This window comes from Primulina tabacum, chromosome 5, assembly GCF_025594145.1.
Source record: "Primulina tabacum isolate GXHZ01 chromosome 5, ASM2559414v2, whole genome shotgun sequence".
NCBI lineage: Eukaryota > Viridiplantae > Streptophyta > Magnoliopsida > Lamiales > Gesneriaceae > Primulina > Primulina tabacum.
In genome coordinates, this window is record NC_134554.1 from 13,077,724 (window position 1) to 13,100,817 (window position 23,094).

Below are 23,094 nucleotides of genomic sequence, written 5' to 3' on the forward strand. Positions count from 1 at the left end.
TTGTCTTTGTTTTCTAAGATAAATTATTTCGGAGAACATACTATAAGAAATTTGCAGTAATTATCGTTCAGAGACACGATGTTTTCACTGTAACGACCATTACCTTTATATCATTGTCATTCATCGACGAATATGTGACTATGCATATCCGATGCTCTTATTTTTATTTATTCGTCATTCTTTAAAATTTATCTCTAGAAAGTATTTTTTTTTATTGATTACAATTAAAAACTAAAAATCAGTACATTCAACTTATATGTTAACCTGTTGACTTGAATGTATTGATTTGTAAAAAAATCTTCTGTATAATGAAATCCTGTAAAGATCTAATAACCGATTTATATATCTCTACCATCAAATTTGAAGCCCGAATTTGATCATATATCCACTAAGATGAATAATTTAATTTTTGTTTCCTACAATTCCAACTCGATATACAACGTTGGTAGAACGGAAAGGATTAATTGAAAACAGTTAATAGCTATCAACCGACGGTATTTATCGAATGTCAAAAAATATTGAATATGATAGTCCGGGTGTAACTCAAATATTTTACATCGTATAATAAATTATTTCGATCTATGTATAATGCTGATAGAAATACGAAACACCATTGATAATTATTGGTTAGGTTACGTTCAATACCTCCGCAATAATACACTAACTTTCAACCATGAGTTCATGAAAACCAAACACGTGATTTGAACTTCAATTCGTTTCTAAAACAAGACATAAGAATATATAATATTATGAAGTTGATATTAAAATTGCTAGAAAAAAAATAATGCCCTTGGATAATCATGTTATTATTTTATGCTTTTTTATACACTTTTTAAAATCAGTGAAGATAATTGAACAGATGCAAGACTCACTCGAACTAGGACAAGTGTTGTAATATCGAGAGCTTGTTGCTCACCTTGAGTCCGCTAAAAGACTAGGGCTATGGAAGGGAATTTCCACAAAAACAATGGGCATGTGTGCCCAGATCTTTGGGTTATGGATCAAATAAAGTGTGTGAAAACAAATCCAGAATGGGGCAGGCCTGCATATTAAGTTAATCTAAAGTGAATAATTGATGTATCCAATATACTTTTTAGAACATGGTGATCATGTCCAATCCTAACAAGAAAATAAAATAAGACATGTAAATGACCTTAAAAGGTACAAAACAGGATTAAATAATTTTGCCATTCGTCTTTTTGAAGTTAGAGGCGGATAACTAAGGATACAAATGAAAATGACTTGATCATATTTTTATGCTCAGATTCAGAATCAAGTTTTTAGTCTTTTCTCAATCTCAATCTCAATCCCGAAAAATGAATTATTTAAGCTTGATTTATTTGGTTTGAGCTTTATTAAATTCATTTTACCCGATAATAGATAAAGATGAATATATGTTTCATCATTTTATAAAGTATGATACTACAAATCATGCTAGTCGGTTTAATAGCACTAGGCAAACTATGTGTGATTGGCTCGAACGAAAAAGTACTGATAAGAAGAATCAAATTTATGACTATTCGACATTGCTCTCACGTCCGAGGTACCTGGTGTGGGCCTCATTACTAAGCTCGTTCGATTGGAAAAACTGGAGCGAGATATACATTAAGTAGCATAGTAGAAACAGAAATTTCATATTGGAAGAATGTGAAAGGAAAAATGAAAAGATTTGATTAGTAGATGGCATATTTATACACTCTTAGGAACATTTTACAAAACGGGATTTTGTAATGTCAACCATAAAGTACTCATACACAACCTTGGATGCAAGTAGAATGGAAGCCATTACTCAGTTAAGTCATAGCACACACACAAAATTAAACAGCACATGGTGGATGAGACGACATCGGAGGTCCGATTCAGTTCAGTTGTTCACTGGTCGTCTTCTATGTGGAAGAGAATAATCTTCGGACCACAATGATCCAGCCACCGGCCTCTGCTGTCCCTTCGGTCTATTCTTTCCCTGATGCCGATTCGAAAACACTGAAACTCCTGCAAGCATTGACCCTAATATTTCAACACTTATGAGTGCAAATATAGAGAAAATAGGCATGCATCAGTCACACAAATTCTAACCTGAATGATGCTTTTGATCAGCAGCTAAACACCCTTGAAGCAAAAGCAACAAGATGTATATGATTGCTGTTTTGTAAGCCTTGATTTCCATGTTAATTTGGTTTCTTTAATACTAGAGTTATATAGCAAAATGGAAGTACACTTTTCTATACATATATAGATATTCCTCAGCTGATCCCAAAGGACTTGTGTATCGTGCAGTGGTGATAAAGGCAGGTCCATGCAAGATGAGCGAAAGATAAATAAAAAAATTTGTCATTTTGGAGATTCTTTTTGTTCTTTCTGCGGCATAATGTAATCAACAGTAATCTTAAATCTTAAAATATATAAAAGATCGACAAAGTGTGGGAAATGGTCCTGACCCTTTTAATAATCCCATAAATTTTGTAGCGCAGAAGTTGTTAAAATTCATCTGTCACATAGTTGCACATCACAGTAATTAGTATTACAATTCTGGTCTGATTTATGAATATACGATATACGACGAAAATTCATTAGTTAAAAAAAAAATATTATTTCGTGTATTTTTCAGTTAAGAGATATAAATTTTTGTATATAATAAACTAAACAAGAAAATTTAACTTGCCATATTCAATACATAAAAAATATGTTCACACACAATTACCAGAGATTTCACTCGCAATTAATTTTGTTGTATAACCAATCAAATTAAACCAATCACCCGAACACACGCCACTTGAATTAAATGGATTAGCGTCATTTTTCATTGAATTTCATGGCCGCTAATTAAGGGTATCTTAAATGAAAGTGGGCTACTTTTAATTTAATAGGCCTCCTTTTGTTAATCGTTAGAGATTGAAGTAGTAGCATCAGTGATAAAAAAAAATTTGAAGGTACGTACATCAGTGATAATTGTGAATTGACAAAAACCTGTGTGATACCGTCTCTAAGGTCGTATTTTGTGAGACGGATCTCTTATTTGGATCATCCATTAAAAAGTATTACTTTTTATGCTAAGAATATTATTTTTTATTGTGAATATCGTTAGGGTTGACTCGTCTCACACGTATAAAGATTCGTGAGACCGTATCACAAGAGAGATATTCTTATGAATTAATCAATACACATTAGTTTTTTAATATTTAGCAAGTGTATGTCTATGTATATTTAGACGCACATGGTCTATGCGTATACTATAAGTTGTGTATTTTATTTTTTTTAGTTACAAAATTTACAGATTTTACTAGGATTGAAAAATTTTAGTGGCGGTTTTACGATAACTAATTGAAATAATTATTAAATAAAGTGAAATTTTTTTTTTCATTTTCAAAATTTATAGCTGTTGCAATAATTTTATATTAAAAAATACGTTCTGATCAATTTCAAGGTAATGATAAATTATATTTATTATAAATCAAAGAGTTCTATGTCGGTTAAAAGTATAAGCATATATGTGAATGGATAAAAGCATTGTTAAACTTTATCAAGGGAGTGGGGGGTGCAACTAGGGATGTAAATGAACCAAATCGTTTGTGAGTTATTCGAAGCTCGATTCGATAAAAGCTTGTTTGAGCTCATTTAATGAGGCTCGTTAAGATAAACAAACCAAGTTCAAGCTCTACAATATCTTAGATGAAAAATAATAATTTTGATATTTAATTTATTGATTGAACACATTAATTATGAAATATATAGAAAAATCTATTAAATTTATTAATAAGAATATTATATTTTTTTCTAAATGTATAATTTATTTTTTAATGAATTTAATGAATATTCAAATGTACAATTCATATTTATTGAGCTCGTTTAGGTTCGATAAAAGCTTGAATAAGCTCGTGAGCAATGAATATATTCGTGAAATAAAGCTCGAGCTCGGCTCGATTATAAACAAGTCAAGCTCAAACATTCAAAAGCTCGGCTCGGCTCGATTCGATTACGTCCCTGGGTGCAACCTCATTCTACGCAGAATATGTATTATTTATATAAGTTTTCCAGTTCGAATTTGACTAACAGGCGGTCAAGACATCTCGGCGGCATCCTAGAATGGACCAACCAAATGGTAACTAAAAGGTTCAAGCAGGGAAGTAAACATAACTTATGAAAGAACATGTGGAATCCCGCATAAACTTGCAACCAAACCCAGAATCGTCTTCACACGAACGAGACTAACATTATACGTAGAATACATCAGAGTAATTATATGAAAGATTCAACAACTTTTAATTTTAATTCTCTAGTTCCTTAATCGGAAATAACTGCAAAAAGTTGACAAGTTCAGATAACAGAGGATGGCTAACACATATGACTTCTATTCCTTCTTCATCGACTGCTTGAGATATCCCTTCTTCCTTATTCCAAGATTTCTCTTCAGAAGCCAAGAATCTACGAACTTCTCTGGAAAACAATGCACCAAAAACCACAGAAGCGAGTGTGGCCAGTAAGGGGCAGATCGAGGTTCATAGCCTATTTGACGCAAAGCAGCACGTGCATAACCATCTGCCGATGCAACAATAAAGGAGGCTTTTCTGATCGACGTCATCTTTGTAGCCACAAACAAGGGTACCTACATTTGGAGATGAATCGGCAGTATTATAACCAAGCATTTTTATATGCGATTAATGCGACAGGTGAAATGAAAAGAAATGTTGTGCATCAGTGTTGCAGAACAATGGAGAACATTGAGACATGTAAAGATCCTTGACTCGAAGAACAAGAACCACATCATGGGAATTCCCTCCACAACAAAATATTTTGAACGATCGAGACAAACTTTTGAAGTCGATAAAGCCCCAAGCTGTGCTTAGATTGAAGAAGATCGGCTTGAAGTTAATCCATCAAATGACTTCCTTCAGATTCAGGACTAGAACAGTTTGTATTTTTATATAATTGACAGAAGATTACCTTATTAAAAGAAACATTAACAATTCAAAGAAATGCATGATGCAGAAAATATCACATCTTAAAGAAATCAGATGATGAGCATATCAATGACATTAACTTGATCTGGACGTAGAATGTACCTGACACTGCACATCAATTCCCTTATCCTTGTATTCCACGTAGAGGCATCTTGAGAACTGATCGATATAACTGAGAAACATCGACAACCTCACTCAGAATTATCATTACAAACAGAACGAATTCATTTAATAAATCCCACTAATAACTACTTGTTAAACAAGGACATCACACATGACACAACTTCAAGATACAATTTCAAATATACATAGCTGATAAAATTTGAGTTTCAACAGTGCTTTCCTTAACTAAGTAAACCAACCATGAACCATATATCAACAGCTTAAATCAGTCATATCCAGCCCTAAAACAACTTGAATGCAAAAATCTCAACTTCAAGTTCTGATCATATTGTCAGGAAATTTTTCAAGGTTCTTTTTTGGACTTGCAATTCAATGAGATATTTACATGTTTCGAGCATCGATCATAAAGAAAACCTTTGCCACGTGAAAGTATGGAATCAAAACAACCGTTCCCCTTCAAGATCCGCCCAACCACACATACATTAGATCCACAAAACATAAGCATTAAAAAAAAGATTACAATCACAGAAAATGCTTACGTTTTGGTGGCAGCATAAACAGAATAGAGAGGATAAGAAGGAATGACAACAGCAGCACCAGATCCCATATTCAAAATAGCTCCCCTTTTCCTCTTAACCATCCCCGGCAAAACAGCCTGAGTTACTCTCGTAGTACCCTCGACATTAATCCTAATCAAATCATGCATCAACTTCTCATCCACTTCATGAAAGAACCTCGCGAAAGGATAAGAGATTCCAACGTTGTTGATCAAAATCCCAACATCCAACCCCTCAATCGCCTCCTTGATCCTCCCGACACCTTCTAGTAAATCCCCGGAGAAATCCACTACCACAGTCCTGATCTGGGTCGACCCGTTTTTGGACACAATGGAATCCGAAACCTCTTTCAGCTTATCCGGGCTCCGGCCCACGAGAACCAGGTTCAGCCCTTTTCTAGCCAGCTGAAAGGCGAAGGCTTTGCCTATACCATCGGTAGGACCGGTGACCACAGCCCATGATCCGTATTTCTTCAGATTCTTTCCGGGCCGGAGGAAATAGATGTAGAAGCAGTTGAGGAAGGACAGTGAGCGCTTCAGAACGTGTAAAGAACCGATGGCTACGAGGAGAAGAAGCCATACGGGCTGAGATTTGAGCTGATCAAAGATGCAGTCCGCCATTAGAGGGTGAGTGAGGAATAAGAGAAATGACTCAGAAGATGGAGATTTATGCTGGAATTATAAAGGAACAATTATGGTGTGGAGAGCACGGTTGCGCTGCATTAATTGGGGTATTCAAGAGTTTGTTGAAGAGGATGAGCTAAATTTCGGCAGTGAGCTGAAGTAGTTGAACCAATTTATCCTATAATACCTTGGCCCATAATTCAATATTAAGGGTTTGGTAAAACCTAAAATTGATTAATTAAATTTTTTAATTGAAGGACCCAAAACCTAAAATTTTAGGGGTGAAACGTAGGTTGAAATACCGGATCAGACTGATTATCGAACGGATTAAACTAGATTTGGATTATCAAATAATGAAACTCAACTTATACTATAGAACATCGTATGAGTAAGTTCTTGTGACACGATCTCACAAATCAAACCTACCGATATTCACAATAAAAGGTAATATTTTTCATTGATGACCCAAATAAAAGATTTGTCTGATAAAATATGATCCGTGAGACCATCGCAAACAATTTTTTGCCATATCGTATTGGATTTATCGTATAGAGCCTAATTCAATCCGAAATTCAAATCCAATTGAACCGAATTTAAACATAATTGAAACCAATAAAACTTTAGCCCGTGATTCATTTTACCATATATGTAGTGTTTCGTAATAATGTGTTTCTTTAAAATAAAAAAAAATTGGAATTGAATTTGAAATTGAATTTTGAATCTCATTTTGGTGTTTGACAACAAATTAAACTATAACTTGAAATTTGAATTGACAATGAAAAACAATATTATTTTAAATTTAAAAACTTTATATTTCCTTTTTTAAAAACGTTCTTTTATTAACGATATCTACATGCATACTCATATATCGTTTACTAAGAACAAAAACTAATTTTCGAACATGAAAATAATTTTTATTAAATAGTTTTTTTAACAGATGAAACCAATGTTTTTTTTTTAAATTCTTCTAATTTTTTAATTGACAAACTTGTCAATTTTACTTTCAGGTACACTAAATTCCGACATTGGACAATATTCACGATTCTACTAGCTATTTTGTTAGCTTCCACTCAAAAATTCACGTTTGAACGTTTGTTTAGAGCCCCCGTTGTGAAAAAGTGGGGAAGTGGTGAGCGAAAGGATCCGAAAAGTGACTATTTACGGTGCTTACGTATGATTTATACAAGATTTGTCCATTTCCCCCCTTCACATCCCGAGCATAGGAGTTTCATCATCGTCATCATCAAGCTCAGCTCGTCCAACTCATCTGGTGATGACTGGTTCAGCTTCTTGCGAGACTGTCTCCTGCGATTCTTAGGTTCCAATCTGGGTTCCGCTTGCTTAATGCCTAAGCCTCCCGCCTTGAACCTGAACCAAGTTCCAGTTCAGATATAGGAAGACAAGTAAATAGACGTGATGCAGAAAGTAAACGACACTAAAAAATATGCTAAGGTAAGAATAACTAAGCTCTTGGCACACTCGGGATACTATATGTTAAAAATTACTAGTTTAATTTCCATTAAACTGCTACTAAACCTGTCACATTCTCGAACTTCAGTAAACAATGTTTCAAAACTACGCAAGCAAAAAAAAAAAAAAAAACAAGCAAGTTTATCAACAAAGGAAAGGCTCAAAATATACACAAATCCATGAATTTATTCCTCCGTTGAGTCATCTACAGCCACATAGCAGTTAAAATTTTTTTTCCAGAAAACAAGGTGTGAATGTTTCACACAAACACTCATCCAGTTGAAATAATCAGTACCAGTAAGCACCCCTCTTAATACCAGAAGTACCCCTCTTTAACGTCAAAGTTATCTGTAGGATTGCAGTAAAGTTTAAACACAAAAATAATCATGGTATATTTTAAAGCCGAGCATACCTCACGTCACCTTCTCTTTTAGTTCCGATGGTCCTAAGTTGAAACTCTTCTCTAATTTTAATCTCTAAAGTTTAAACACAATAATAATCATGGTATATTTTAAAGCCGAGCATACCTCACGTCACCTTCTCTTTTAGTTCCGATGGTCCTAAGTTGAAACTCTTCTCTAATTTTAATCTCATCGAGTGATTGAAGATAGTATGGATATCTTTCCCAGTCCCTTTCACCAGGCATCCTGGTTCACCTATATGTAGGCAGTTGCTGAATGAACATTTGCCAGGTCCAATGTCGACTAGCATTTTCTGGATCTGAAGAAAAGTAATTTGAACATTCTCGAGCTTAAATATCATATATAATATTGTGAGCCTGGTCGAGCTAAAAATAGATTATAAAATTAAAGAGAGAACAGCAGCATGATCAGAGTAGAAACCTCTGGAAAATGAAGTGCGAGGGACTGTGTTGTTACTTTCAACAAACTTGATTGGTTAAATCCAGGGGTGTCAGCAAGATATCCTCCTCCAGACAATGGAAGTAAAGACACATTCCGAGTAGTATGCTTTCCTCTTCCACTTCTCATCGACACCTCCCCAACACGCTGCTCTTCAAACCACTTGCTGCCTAAAATCTGAACGGTTGATTTAGGAGGGGAAGAGTCATTATCAGTCGGCTGACAAAAAGATTTAGGAGGGGAAGAGTCATTATCAGTTGGCTGACAAAAATAAACAGACTGCATATGCAACAGCATATATATGAGTAATTGCAAACCTACAGGTTCAAACCAATTATCATCTTCATCAGCCCGAACAACAGTCTGATTGCCTCTTAAAGCATTGATCAAACTTGATTTACCAACTCCGCTGGGACCGACAATTACAGACATTTTGTCTCTCAGGATGAATTGCAGAGTATCGAGTCCTTGTTTCTTATCAACACTACAAGGAACTAGTTCATAACCCCAACTACGAAGCCGAATTTTCCACTCGGATAATGTCTTCAAAAATAATACATCAAGAAAGTTAATTTAGTTATTACAAGGATAAGTCCAAACAAATCGTTACATATAACATAGCCCCTAGTAGTATTAGGCTAGCTCTACACAGCAGACCAAAATGTGAAGGTGTGAAAACAAAAGCTTAAGTTGCTTGAGCTCTTTAAGTCAAGAGCTCCAACACTGCTTTCTAAAAATTTAGACAACTTCATTCAACTTTTGTTCTTCCAAATTCTTTTTTCCATGCATCATTCAACATTTCAAATCAACCACTTAAGACCTAATAGTTAGTAATAACACCATTATTTTCCCTCTCTCAACTTTTTTACATCAATCAATGCAGTATTCAACCATTTTCATACAACCGTTGCACTACATCTATTTCAATAACATCAATACACAAAATTGATATCCAAAACATAATCTCAAAATTACTATCAAAATATTTTTCAAAGCTATAGAGTTTAATTAAGTTCAAAGCCCAGCCAAATACCATCTAAGGTATTCATCGGAACAGCATAGACATAAAATATGAGCCTAGGTAGATCAAATTTAACATTAATTCACTACAAGCATAATCTGCAATAATAGCCATGCATAAACAGATGATCTAAAAGAACAGGAAAAACATTGCCGTTGAGCAAACCACAGCACATGAGGCATGTTAAATTCATATAATGTTACTAAGATCTATAATTGTGTCATTATATGAAGTGCAGCAGCCAGATCCAGTCCTAGCAAGTAAAATAAAAACCTCAAGTTTAAACACAACATTTTAAACATTCAAGAGGATACAGGAAAGAATGTTGGCTCCATAAGCAAACAGCACCGCAAAACTTGAGAACTTCACAAGCTGATAGGAGTATGAAGAATCATTGTCAAAAAATTGATCGCAAAAGTTTCTCAAAGCTATATAAATCTACATTTCATAGTAGAATTACAAGTAATACTATGAAAAAAAATCATGACTGTCACTTAATTGATATATTCTCATGGGTCAATAAAAAATATATAATTCATTTAAATTTTAATTAAATAAAAGGGATTTTGACTTTTCAAAACTGAGGAAAATGAGTTGACTCATGTTAGTTAGGTGAGATCATTAATTAACTCATTAATTAGTTAGTTAGATTTCATTTAAAAAAATATTTTTTAATTGATCTCGTCTCGGATTTCAGGGTTTCATTTTAGTTATTTTTGTGTTCTTCACAAGCAAAATAATCAAAAAACAACTGAAAATTTGAAGATTTGTAAGAGAAGTAAGTATATACTCGTAATGCTATTTTGTAGTAACTATATTTGTTTCAGTTTAGTTCTGGTTGTTTTTTGTTAGAATTTTTGTGGGTGGAGTTAGCGTGAATATTTACAGTCGAGCAAGGTAGTGTGGGTTGAGTGTGCTAAGTGTGTGGGTCGAGGAGATGAATGGAGTGTCCTGGTGTGGGGTCGAGTGTGCAAATTTGTGTGGGTCGAGCATGGTCGTGTGTGCTGATTTGTGGGTTGTATGTTGGTCGAGCACGTGTGGGTCGAGCATGTGTGTTGACTCGACCCAAATCTCAGGCAAATTTCGCCATATCACTCTCGACCCACCTGCTCTTCACACGGTGTGAAGAGTGGGTCGAGCTCTGGTCGAGTGATGTTAGCTTGCAATTCATGGGTCTAGTGTTGCATGTTGTGATATCTTTGAGATAGCGCTGCGGCGCTGTATAGTTAGCGCCTAGGCGCTGAAGGCGCTGAGGCGTTTGTTTGTAGCGCCTAGGCGCTTGAGCTTCAAAAATTCAGGCGCTGCGGTGCTAGTTTGTAGCGCCTAGGCACTCATTTTTTTCCAGTGACGCTTCACATAGCATATTATTTTGAATAAATAATCTTGTCTCTAATATAATATTGGATCTAATAATATGTCTTATCTATGTTTTGTAGATTATGCCAATCGTTGTTGTCTTTGAGTACAACGGGGAATGGGAAATTAAAGAAGATAATATATTTAAATGGTTTTCATGGTCGAGTGTAAGTGGGCAGCGATTCCTTTGGATTATGATATTTGTTCTGTGGAGTATATAGAAAGAGAAATATACAGAATTATGAATATAGTCGGCACATAAAATTTGAAATTAAGTCATCTTCCTGATGTGAAGCATTGCAATATTTGTCCAATTTATATTGAGGATGATAGTGATTTGAAAGCATACTTATATTTTGGTTGTCTAAAAGAAATACATGTACTTCATGTCGAATTTGAAATCAATATTGTTCCTCTTGATATTGTTGAAAGCGAAAATATCATGTCAGCGGATTTAAATGTGACTCATTTGGATGATGATTGTGTCGATAATGAAACAAATCAGTATGATCACTATTTTGACAGAACTTTTGTCTCAAATGACCATTATACCAATAATGATGTATTGGAAGATATAAATACTTCATCTTCAACTGAAAATATGGAAGAGAATGATGTTAGAAGAAGAGAAAATGATGTGCAGGACATAGATGCAGTGCATGTGGATGATAATGATGTCATGTAACAAACGTACATTCACCACATCAGTGTAGCTCATGATACTGAGACTTATGCTCAAGCTAACAATGATACATATTCATTTACCGATGGTTCCAAAGACAACAACGATTGGCATAACCTACAAAACATAGATAAGACATATTATTATATCAGAGACAAGATTATTTATTCAAAAGAATATGCCATGTGAAGCGTCACTGGAAAAAATGAGTGCCTAAACGCTACAAACTAGCGCCGCAGCGTCTGAATTTCTGAAGCTCAAGCGCCTAGGCGTTACAAACAAACACCTCAGCGCCTGAATTTGCGAAGCTCAAGCGCCTAAGCGCTAACTATACAGCGCCGCAGCACTACCTCAAAGATATCACAACATGCAACAATCGACCTATGAATTGCAACACATACACATCACTAGACCCATGAATTGCAACCTAACATCACTCGACCGGAGCTCGACCCACTCTTCACACCGTGTGAAGAAGGAGTTCTTCACACCTGGGCTGGGCTCGACCCAGGTGTGAAAAGCTCGACCCACCTGTGGATTGAGAGTGATGGGGCGAAATTTGCCTGAGATTTGGGTCGTGTGTTCACTCGACCCAGGTGTGAAGAGCTCGACCCACCTGTGGGTCGAGAATGATGGGGCGAAATTTGCCTCAGATTTGGGTCGAGTCAACACATATGCTCGACCCACACACACGACCCACACGTGCTCGACCAACATACAACCCACAAATCAGCACAACGACCATGCTCGACCCACACAAATTTGCACACTCGACCCCATACCAGGACACTCCATCCATCTCCTCAACCCACACTACCTTGCTCGACTGTAAATATTCACGCTAACTCCACCCACAAAAATTATAACAAAAAACAACCAGAACTAAACTGAAACAAATCTAGTTACTACAACAAAACATTGCGAGTATATACTTACTTCTTTTACAAATCTTCAAATTTTCCGTTGTTTTTGATTGTTTTGCTGTGAATAATACAAAAATAACTAAAATAAAACCCTGAAATCCGAGACGAGATCAATTAAAAAAAAATTTAAAAAGTGAAATCTAACTAACTAATTAATAAGCTGATTAATGATCACACCTAACTAATAGGAGTCAACTCCTTTTTCTCGATTTAAAAAAGTCAAAAGAGATTGAATCGTGTAAGTTTTTTATTTAATTAAATTATAAATTTTATTATATATAAAATTAAAATAAAAATTTAAATACACTAATAGAAAAAATTAGTTTTTAAATAAATTAAAAAAAAAAAGATAAAAAGGTAACATTTACTCTTTTTTTTTTATAAACACTCCCAACTATCCCGTTTTACTCATTTTCCAATATTCTCCAGATCTGAAAATGTGACTTCAAAATTACAACAAATGTAAGAAACATAACTTCGGGTATAGGAGTGGTGATTGAGTGACGCGAGCAGCGATGCATTTTTATAAAATAATGGCGTAAAGAACTGCTCAAGCAAATGAATGCCGTACCTCTTTGTCCACGAGCTCTGCTTTATTTAACGCAATAGTGAGTGGAAGTCCAGTACTCGGCCTCCACAAGAAACCTAGTAAGCATGAACGTCTCGAGCTTCGGTTGATCCAAAGAAAAAGGCACCACAATATGATTAACATTCGCCACAGGAGGACCCAAAATCTCGCTCTTCCGCTCAAATACGCTCTCGATCATTCCTCTCCTATCCACCCAATCAATCGACCCGACCAAAACCTGATCGCCTACCAGCACTCTCCCCTTTATCTTATTCAACACCGCTTTCACATAACACAGCAATTCCACACCGGAGCTTGCAGAATTTCCATTTCTCGAAGATTCCAGACGCAGCGAGTTGACAACTACTTTCATGAAATTGGCTTGCGAGGAAGCGACAGTGCCTATTGCTTGATTTTCAGAGAGTGAATTAGTGTCGTTGGGCGAAAGCACTGGAGCGAGAGAAGATAATTGTTTCTTCACGGTTTCTCGAGCCTTAAGGGGGTTCCTTTGAGGCTGTTGCTGCTGTTGAGGCCTTCTGACATTGATAGGGTTCTGCTGCTGGCGCGCGATTACAGAGCAGGTGAAAATGTAGCGGTGCGAGCGGATGAAGGCGGCCGAAATGACCGGCGGTAGTTTTTAGCGGAAAGAAATCGAAGCGATTGTCATGACAGTATATTGAAAATGGAAAAATGTTTGATGGTTCTCTCCGTGCTAAAGTACCGACTATATACACACACACACTAGTGATAGACTGATATTTGAGCATCCTACGTTTACATTGAACGGTTGAATTGGTTTTCGCTTGATTTTTAAGTCCTAAATTTATCCAATTTGGAGTCTGAAAATCTAATATTTTTATATATATCTTTTTTCATTTCTTTCCATATAAATTTTGATCATTTTTTCTTTGTAATTGATATAAGAATATTTACGAGTAAGAATCTTGAATGTACTCATCAAATATTGTTCTTTTTCTTGTTGTCTATTAAAATCTTTCTGATATGAAGAAAATTTTTTCTTCCACTTAAGAGTTTCGAAGCCATAGGGTTTTCCTGGGTCGGGTCATCCTTCAATAATTTGTCCCAAAATTTTGTGGAACGAACCCTCCATAAGTAGAGAATGCTTTCATCAGTATAACCAAATTCAAGCCGTCATCTCTATATCCATGGAATGCCAAATTTCACAAAGAATAGAAATAAAGTCAATGTTTTGAAAATGATTTTTTAATACTTGGAGAAATATTTAACCAAGTATTTATTGGTTTATGAAAATATCTGATAATTTTTTTGTTGATGGACCAATTTTTTTGAACCATATTAAAAACCAATTAAGAACAGGTTAATGGAAAACATTTTCACAGATTTTTAAAAATCATGTATGTTTTCGTTTTTCGTTTTCACAAAATAGAGTTTTATTAAAACTCTCAATATAATCCCAAAATTAAATTTAAAATTCATTTGATGATTTTGGAATAAAACTCCTTTTCTATTAATGGAGATATACTCATTCTTCAATAAATATAATTTTTTTATAATAAATTTTGAGAAGTTATAACTTCCTTTCTATTGAGTATTACTATAAAAGTGAGTTATTTCAACACTTTTTGTTGATAATAGAAGATTTTCATAAAATCCTATTTGTTTATAAGAATCATATACATATGATGTATTGGATAAAAATATCATTTCATGATAGTCCATTGAGTTTTTTCTCATTTAATATAATTTTCTTCCATAAGAATAATTAAATCTCGATATTTTGTCTCTATATATAGAGTTGAATCACCTTCATCATCTTTAATGATATTAGCACATGATCTGAGACTGGGAATCTGCATTATTTCTCTATTTTTGTTTCAAGAATTCTTGAAATTCATTGTATAACGAATCATTTTGCTCAGTATTACTAGCTGATGAACTAAAAAAATTTGGGTTATAAGCCTCTGTTTTCCATGCTAGGCAATAATATTAGGGGGTTTTCCCTATCACCTCTTCCTCTATAAGAAGAATATCCTCTTCCTCGAGAACCCATATCTGTAAATAAGAGCATTAAGATAAATATTATCGGGTTAAGAAATCTGGTATGTGATTTTCTTTACGTTTCTTGTAAATAATATCAAAATCAAAAGAAGCTAAATGAGCATGCCATCTTGCAAACATTTGCTTAGAAACATCATGTTTAAAATATTCCATAAATATAAATTTTGTAGATTTGCAATCAGCTTTTATAATAAACTTTTGATTATATAAATCATTTTGAAATTTTAAAATACATATCACAATAGCTAAAATTTCTTTTGCTACCATAGAGTAATTTTTCTAGGGCATTATTCTATTTCCCAGAATAACGAATAAGATATTTTTGCTTTGTTTTGAAATCTATTTATTTTAAATTTCTCCAAAACCTATATCGGAAGCATTAGTTTCTACAATTTTATCTCATTGGAGATTTGCAAGTATAAGACAATAGAGATTTTTAACTTTCTCTTTAATATTTTTAACATCTCCGGTATTTTATTAGACCAATGTAACAAATTTTTCTTTAATCTATCATATAAGATAACAGAATTCTCAGTAAGCTTTTTAATATAAGGAGAAATATAATTTAAACTTCCTAAAAATCTTTGTAACTGAGTTTTATCAGTTATAATATTAAAAAATTTTGAACCAAATTCAATACTTCTTTGGATATGAATTATTTTTATTTTTTCAATTATATACCCAAGAAATCTAACATTAGTTTGAAACAAAGCCATTTTAGATTTTGATATACCAAGGTCATTATGGATAATAATATTTTTAAACATATCTAAATGTTTAAAATGTGTTTCAATATCATTTGAAAATACTAGAATATCATCAATATAAACAATTATATTACTTTAAAAAAAAAATCATTCATAATTTGTTAAAATTCTGAAGAGGCATTTTTTAAGCCAAATGACATTACTGTCTATTCATAATGTTCTATTGGAACATTAAAAGTAGTTTTATATCTATCAGATTCTTTTATTTGAATCTGCTAAAATCCTGATTTTAAATCGAATTTTGAAAATATAATAGCACTGACAATTCTATCTAATAAATAGTTTTTATTAGGAATAGAATGTCTAATCTATTTTAAAACTTTATTAATAGGTTTATAATTTATTATTAAACGAGGAATTCCTCTTTCATACTCAAAATGTTTATTAACATAGAAAGCATTACATGACCAAAGAGATTGAGAAAGTTTTACTAAACATTTTTCTAGTAAAGAATAGATTTCATTTTTACATAATTCTAATTATTCAGAATTCATCTGATAAAGACGAGCCTTGGTAGGAATATCTTTTTCCTTAAAATTTTATTCAGTTGGAAGAGAAATAATATGTTTCTTTCTATTAAAAAGTATTTGGAAGATCATTATATATTTTTAAGCGAAAATTTAAATAAATTTAATATTTTCATGTAATTTAAGAATTTGTAATTTATCATCTATATTTAAAAGTTTTACTTCTTCTTTTAAATAATTAATCTAAAAAGTTTTCTATCAATCTTATCTTGTAATTCATTTAATATTCTATGAATACGTTTAGTTATAAATTGAAAAAAAAAATGATTACCTTGAAATGTTCCTATAATATATGTTTCATCAACATAAGTTAAAGGATCAATTTGATAAATAAAAGGAAGTCCAAGTATAAGTTGAATAGAAATATCTTTTGCTAATAAAAAATTTGTTAATACAGTTTTTATCTTTGAAAATATTTGCTTTTGGTAATTAATAATTTATCTCTAAAGGTTCTCTTTCAGCATAAGAAAAATAATGAGTAGTTTTATGAAATATTAGTATGAATTAATCATTCTTGTATAACATTTAAATCTACACCACTATCAATCATATCTGTCCATTTTATTTTATTAATTTCTTCATCGGTAGAATTGTTATTATTTTCGAACTCTTCATTAAGAGTATTTAAATTGAGATTTTTTAAATTTTCTTCTAATAATTTTTCTATATCAGAAACAGAAGACTTAAATTTAAAATCTTTTATTTTCGGAAGGGATTGAATAGAAGAATATGCAATAGAAACAATATTAATTTCTTCTTTAGTTTATCTATGAACATCATGTTTAATTTGATTGATAGTTAAAGTAATTGTATAAACGCGATCTTTAAGAGAAACAATTTATTCTCATGTTATTGTAAGATACATATTTGTATAATTATGTTTTTAATTATATTATTAATATGTTTAACAATTATTTGTAGCATATCATTATCAAATAATTTTGAAAAAGCAATGAAATTTAAAACTTTATTATTATTTTCTATAATAAAAGATTGCTGAGGAGGATAAACAGATTTTTGAATTTGTCCAGAATAAAATTTATAATTTCTTTCAAGAATAGAAATATAATATATAATAAATATTTTAAAAAACCAATTAACAAAATGTATTAAATTATTTTGGTTTTTACAATATTTATAAAATTCTGTAACAATATATTTAAATTTTTGTTGAGAGAAACTTTTAAAAAACCAAGGAACAAAATGTATTAATTTTATTATATTTAAATCATCGATATTATAAATATTTGTGAAAATTAGTGAAAATCTAAATTGAAATTTTGAAATAACGTCGTGTCTAAACTTAATAAATAGTAAAAATACTTATATTATTATTTTTTTCAGCTCTCTCAGCGGTATTTGGATTAACATTTATAATTTTTACCCTAGTGATAAGCGCTTGATCCTAACTATGATTTCAAGTCTATTAAAAAGCATATTTATATATTTCATGAGGGAAATGTTTGGTTAAACGTGTATGAGTGAGAATAATACTGTATTGTTCGACCTCTAGAGAAGTTCTCGTGTGTCAAACTACTGAAGTTATACCGCTTGATCTCTTTATCGTAAAAAATGACGTCATATTTAACGGATAAGTCTCTATTGGAGACAGGGTCGACAGTAGAAAAATATAAGACTTTCTATGATATATTAGACAGCACCTCACGGGCTTAAACAACTTGATCCATTAACACTAAAGTAGATATCCGACAAATACAAGGAAATAATATTATACTTCGATTAACGGTAAACGTTTGATGCTACCAGATTTTGCAGCCGAAACATTGTACTTTAGAGGATGAGATATAAATTTTTTAACATGAATGAAACAAAAAACGAAACTAAAGTTTTCAGAAGTATATATAAAGTATGAACATAAAAAATCAAAAAATAGAGAAAGGCGATCGTTCCTTTGCTTGTATGATGAGATACATTATATCCTCAAATTTATAATTGCTGATTAGAGTACACAAATCAAAAGCCCATTTCAAATACAACTATATAAACCAGCAAAACAGAATTCTTGCAAACTAGCAAAGAAAATGCCAATTCACTAAAAAAAATCTTGCATGTAGCATGCAGTCACGACCCTACAGGCTACCCACCTAATTTTGTTCATCCGCGTGATTCTGCTACTGCGTTAGCCTGAGAATGATCACACCCCATGTCGTGTCCTTCAAAGGGATGCATAAGACAATAGACAACAAAGAAAATACCCAATTCCTGCAGGGTCATCAATCCACCTTTGATCCCATGATAGCCATCCATTCTTGGTCAGAAATAGGCACAAGAAAGTTGAGCCACAGCAAGAAACTCAAACACAGGTTTCTATCCAGATGGCACATTAGCATTTGTCCTGTGAGGAACTAGCACCGCTTCATTAGCTGAAGCTTTTACCGCAGATGTTTCTTCCAGGCGTTTCCATACCATTACACGTTTCAGCTTAATCTCTTCTTTCCTTGCTTCATCTTCTTGGAATTTCAGTAAACACTCGTCGAAAAGTTCTGGATCGACATCAGAGAAGAGTTTGCGGACATTTAGCGTCAAGCTCTGGACTGCCTGATTCCAGTGGCTTCTTGAATTCTTCTCCAAGGAAGGGAAGATTATCGGAAGTATTACTTGACGATTTTGTTTAATCAGGTTCTCGATATGATCATTCTTCCATAAAAATAGAGCCCTCTCTGCCACCTGCAATATCAAGAATCCAATCAGTTTGATTCCTAATGGAGGACTAGCTTTGATGCATTTTAAATCTCCTGCTCAAACTTGGCATTATATCTTCTCCAGTGTAATAGAACTGAAGTAAACATTAAATATTCAAGATTTTTTTCCCCTACTGCTCAGATTTCTTCTGTAAATAATTGAAACATTTGGCTGCTGTTCAAATTCATATCTAAGATTTATATTACTGGATGCTCTAACAAAGTATGCAGCATGACAAAGCCATAGTATTCCAACTGTCTTATATTCTTCTGGAGCAGCTATTTGTGAGTCATTTTCTTGTTAAACATTGAAACAAAAGTTCGAGATTCCCTCCTAGTGAGGCTTCACCAATGAATACCAGTTCCACAACTTGCTAGTAAGCATCCTTGACAACTACGAAACACTAATTATCTGTTCTCACAATTCATTTTCATAATACTAAATTAGTAGATTTTGCTACCCTTGAAACACTACTTCAATTGTAGTTCCACCATGCAGTACAATAAAACTTCTCTATCCCAAGTACAAATCAACAAAGTTTTTTCTCTCCATGCTTGTTTAAAGAATTCCATGCACAAGAAAATGAAAGATCACATTCTTGACAGAATAAAAAAGGACATTATATATCACTATAGACAGACTCATGTGGAGTTTGTGATGAACAACTTGACCTCAAACAAAATTATTTAGGTTGCAGCATTTGGGGGAGATCGATTTGAAATCCATGGATTCTGATAATAGATTTATTCTTAACAAATCTTAAATTCACACCTTACTTATACATATTAGTTACACAAAATTGAATGAATCTCAAATGACTTCATTATTGGGTGAAATTAAAATTCATTATAATTAATATGAAACGCTATATAAACATACAAGAGATGGATTTGAAGTTTATGATCTTACTTCACTGTATCAAGAAAAATATATCTGAATATATTTGAAATCCACATGTTTGAAATTCATCAATCCAAATACAACCTTAGTGAATGTTCCATTGTGCATATAAGCAATTAAACATGAATCTGAAAAAAGGCAATCAATAGAACTTAAGATAAGGAATGACCCGTTGGTTAGCAAGAAACAGACCTCACTTTAGAATCAGTTATATTGCTACAGAAAAAGAGCCCATGCTCGGACTCAGAACCTTGTAGTTCAGAATCTCAGATTAATCTACCAGAACTAGTCCTGATTGGTTGTTGATACACAGTTCAGAAAAATTACATGACAGACAGGGAAGCTTGACACTTGATAAAAGGAAGATATAAAAAACCAAGTATAAAAACATCCTACTTGGTCAAAATTCATCCAAATAATGCCTAGGGAATATATTTACGCTAGTTAAAACTCATTTCACAAGATGGGCACAGTAACAGAACTAGAGCTGTATCATAAAAACACTAGGGGGTCTTCAGACGTCGGCTGGAAATAGTGGAGAATGATGGCAGCAAACAGACATGAGCTATGTTGTAATCCCTGAATGAGAATAAAACCAATGGATCGAGAAAATTGTATCTACTACTACATTTAATCACAAGAACGTCCAATTAATGCTTCATGGAATATCAGCTTAAACTAGGTATTATAATAGATAACTCGCATGTATCTGTGGACAAAATGAGACTTAGCGTAATAAATATACCAAAAATGAACTGATGCCCTTAAGGCAGCAGATTATCTTGGCCTTAAAACCGACATGTCATAATTAGTTGTAAGCGATGAACGAAAATAAAAGGTTAAGAGAAATTTTTGGCAAACCTGAAAATGTAAGCTGCTCAAGCATCGACCAATCTGCCGAAACAATGGAACCATACATCGCTGGAACTCTGGAGGTTGAGTAGCTTCCAATACTTCCTCTAGTTCACCCAAAAACATAACCTCCTTTGAACTGTTTGTGATCGGCCAATATTTCAGCAGGCCTCGTATAACAGTATCAGCAAGTTTGCAGTCCTTTTCCACAAACTGTGTGATGCAGTAAGACAGCTGCTGATGATACATTGGTATGCACTTTGGCTTGTGAAGAGGAATTAACACCCGAACAGAGGAAAAGTTTGTGCTCTTCTTTCAAAGGCAATGCAAATCCATTTATAATGCTGCCCAAAATTTCTAACATTTGTGCGATGCCATTATGCTTCTCTGTTTCAAAAATAAAACGGTAGAATATATTATTAATTGATTTCCTTATGAATGGACGATGCACCATGAACTTCCCATATATGCGGTGCATGACAGTTTTTAGATACTCTCTTTCTCTGGGATCTTCTGAATCAAATAGATCAAGTAACTTCAGAACAAATGAGTGATCAATGTAGCGCTTTGCCAGCTTGGCATCTGTCTCTGGTGAAGCCACAAACCTGAGAAGGAATTCATAGACGAGCTGCAGATGGGGCCATGCAGGATCCATTAAGGGCTCATCGTCTTCCACATCAAAGGCCTCTACAACTTTGTTTTCACGACACTGATTAGAGAGTGTCCGAAACAAATTTATGGATACCATTTTCACGATCTCTTGCATAACTGTTTCACTAAACTTCCCATTGGGTGAAGTCACATAGTCAACAAGCTCTGTCAATGTCTGCCGCTTGATGTCTTTTTCTTTCATATTCTTAGCAGGTTCAGTGAAGTCAAATAGTACACAACACAAGTTCAACTTTTTAATAAACAAGTTTTGCTTCTCTGCATTTTGTACATCTCTAAAACTAGGAAGTGCCTCATATGGCACAGCCCTGCCGGTTCCATTTACCTTTGTGTTCAGTGGGTCATAGAGCTTACTTCCAGAAACTACACCAGAATTTGAAGTTGAATTGGTCCCTTGAAAAAATGTAGCACTTGAATTGCCTGACCGCGAACCTGCAGCATAATTGCTTCTGGAAGAAGCAGAAGCATTTGAAGATGAAGTAGAGGATCCTCCATCCCGATTCTCAGCTAACTTGGCTTGTTTTCGTGGAAGTCTATTGAGAATATTTTTAATCATACCTTAAAGTAAGAAGATACAATACTCTTCAAGTAAGCTCAAACTTTGTTACAATTCAACTAAAATGGTAATCTACCGAATAAAAAAACATATGTTACATTCAGGAAACGGATCATTAAACAAATTTCAATTCCTTTTATCAAGGATGCAGGCATCTATACGGCTATCTTCTCCACCGACAAAAGTAAACATGCTGGATCTCTGTGCTTCTGCAATTACCAGCTAAGGGCATCTCATCTGTGAGAATAAAAGGGACGTAAAAAAAAACTGAATTGATATAAGCTATGCCCACGCAACATAAGCCAGGTTGTTCTTTTATCAAATTTTGAAGCACAAGCAAAAAATTCACCAAACCCTTTAAAGGAGATAACTAATGCACAAAATCCACCCATCTGAAAAGAAGGTACGCTAATACTTGAACAGGATTTCATGTCAATTTTATACCAACCAGTTTACAGCCCAGATGAGGAAGCTAAAAAATTTACCCAAACGATAATATGAAGGGAAATCCCACAACTTTGACTTACAATCGCCTCAAAAATTAATCAAAGAAAAGGTCACGAGATTAGAGCTCACCTCAAATTTCCCCCTTTTCCCCAAAATTCACCAAGATTACCAACTATCCAGCCATATCGGAAAGCATCAAGATCTGGGCGTGATCTAGAAAACCCAGTCGACATTCTTCATCGGAACTCGCCCATAAAAAAAAGTACCTATCAAAGCAGTAAAACGCAGAACCCAAAACAGTATAATCCACTCACGCACCTCCGTTTCAAACTTCACATGTACAAGTGTCGAGAAAAGGAGAGAAGGATTGCAAAAATTATGGATTATGGATGCACGCACATTATTTTGATAAAAAAAAAATAAAGCAAAGAAAAAAGCAAGGGGGGCAATAATAAAAAGAGTCTTTTGTGAGTTGGGTCTGTGATTGAAATG

At 33.6% G+C, this 23,094-nt stretch overlaps 1 protein-coding gene and 2 pseudogenes across 1 annotated transcript; all 3 read right to left on the reverse strand.

The window, feature by feature from the left end:
- Positions 1–4,100: 4,100 nt before the first annotated feature.
- LOC142546747 (very-long-chain 3-oxoacyl-CoA reductase 1) lies at positions 4,101–6,435 on the reverse strand. Its single transcript, XM_075654633.1, has 3 exons — positions 5,621–6,435; positions 5,061–5,130; positions 4,101–4,603 (listed from the first exon to the last, which is right to left on the reverse strand). Exons 1-3 carry the CDS (start codon positions 6,256–6,258, stop codon positions 4,349–4,351), a joined length of 963 nt encoding a protein of 320 aa, XP_075510748.1. The 5' UTR covers positions 6,259–6,435; the 3' UTR covers positions 4,101–4,348.
- Positions 6,436–7,301: 866 nt separating this feature from the next.
- Positions 7,302–13,808, reverse strand: LOC142546749 (small ribosomal subunit biogenesis GTPase RsgA 1, mitochondrial-like; annotated as a pseudogene).
- A 4,787-nt stretch (positions 13,809–18,595) lies between these two features.
- Positions 18,596–23,093, reverse strand: LOC142546750 (serine/threonine protein phosphatase 2A 59 kDa regulatory subunit B' eta isoform-like; annotated as a pseudogene).
- Position 23,094: the final 1 nt, after the last annotated feature.

Excerpts from the sequence above, each read along its gene's own strand:
- LOC142546747 (XM_075654633.1), bottom strand. The coding sequence starts at position 6,258 with ATGGCGGACTGCATCTTTGATCAGCTCAAATCTCAGCCCGTATGGCTT. Across the intron at positions 5,131-5,620 it reads GTTTATGCTGCCACCAAAAC|TTATATCGATCAGTTCTCAA; the intron begins GTAAGCATTTTC and ends GATGTTTCTCAG. Across the intron at positions 4,604-5,060 it reads GAATTGATGTGCAGTGTCAG|GTACCCTTGTTTGTGGCTAC; the intron begins GTACATTCTACG and ends CTCCAAATGTAG.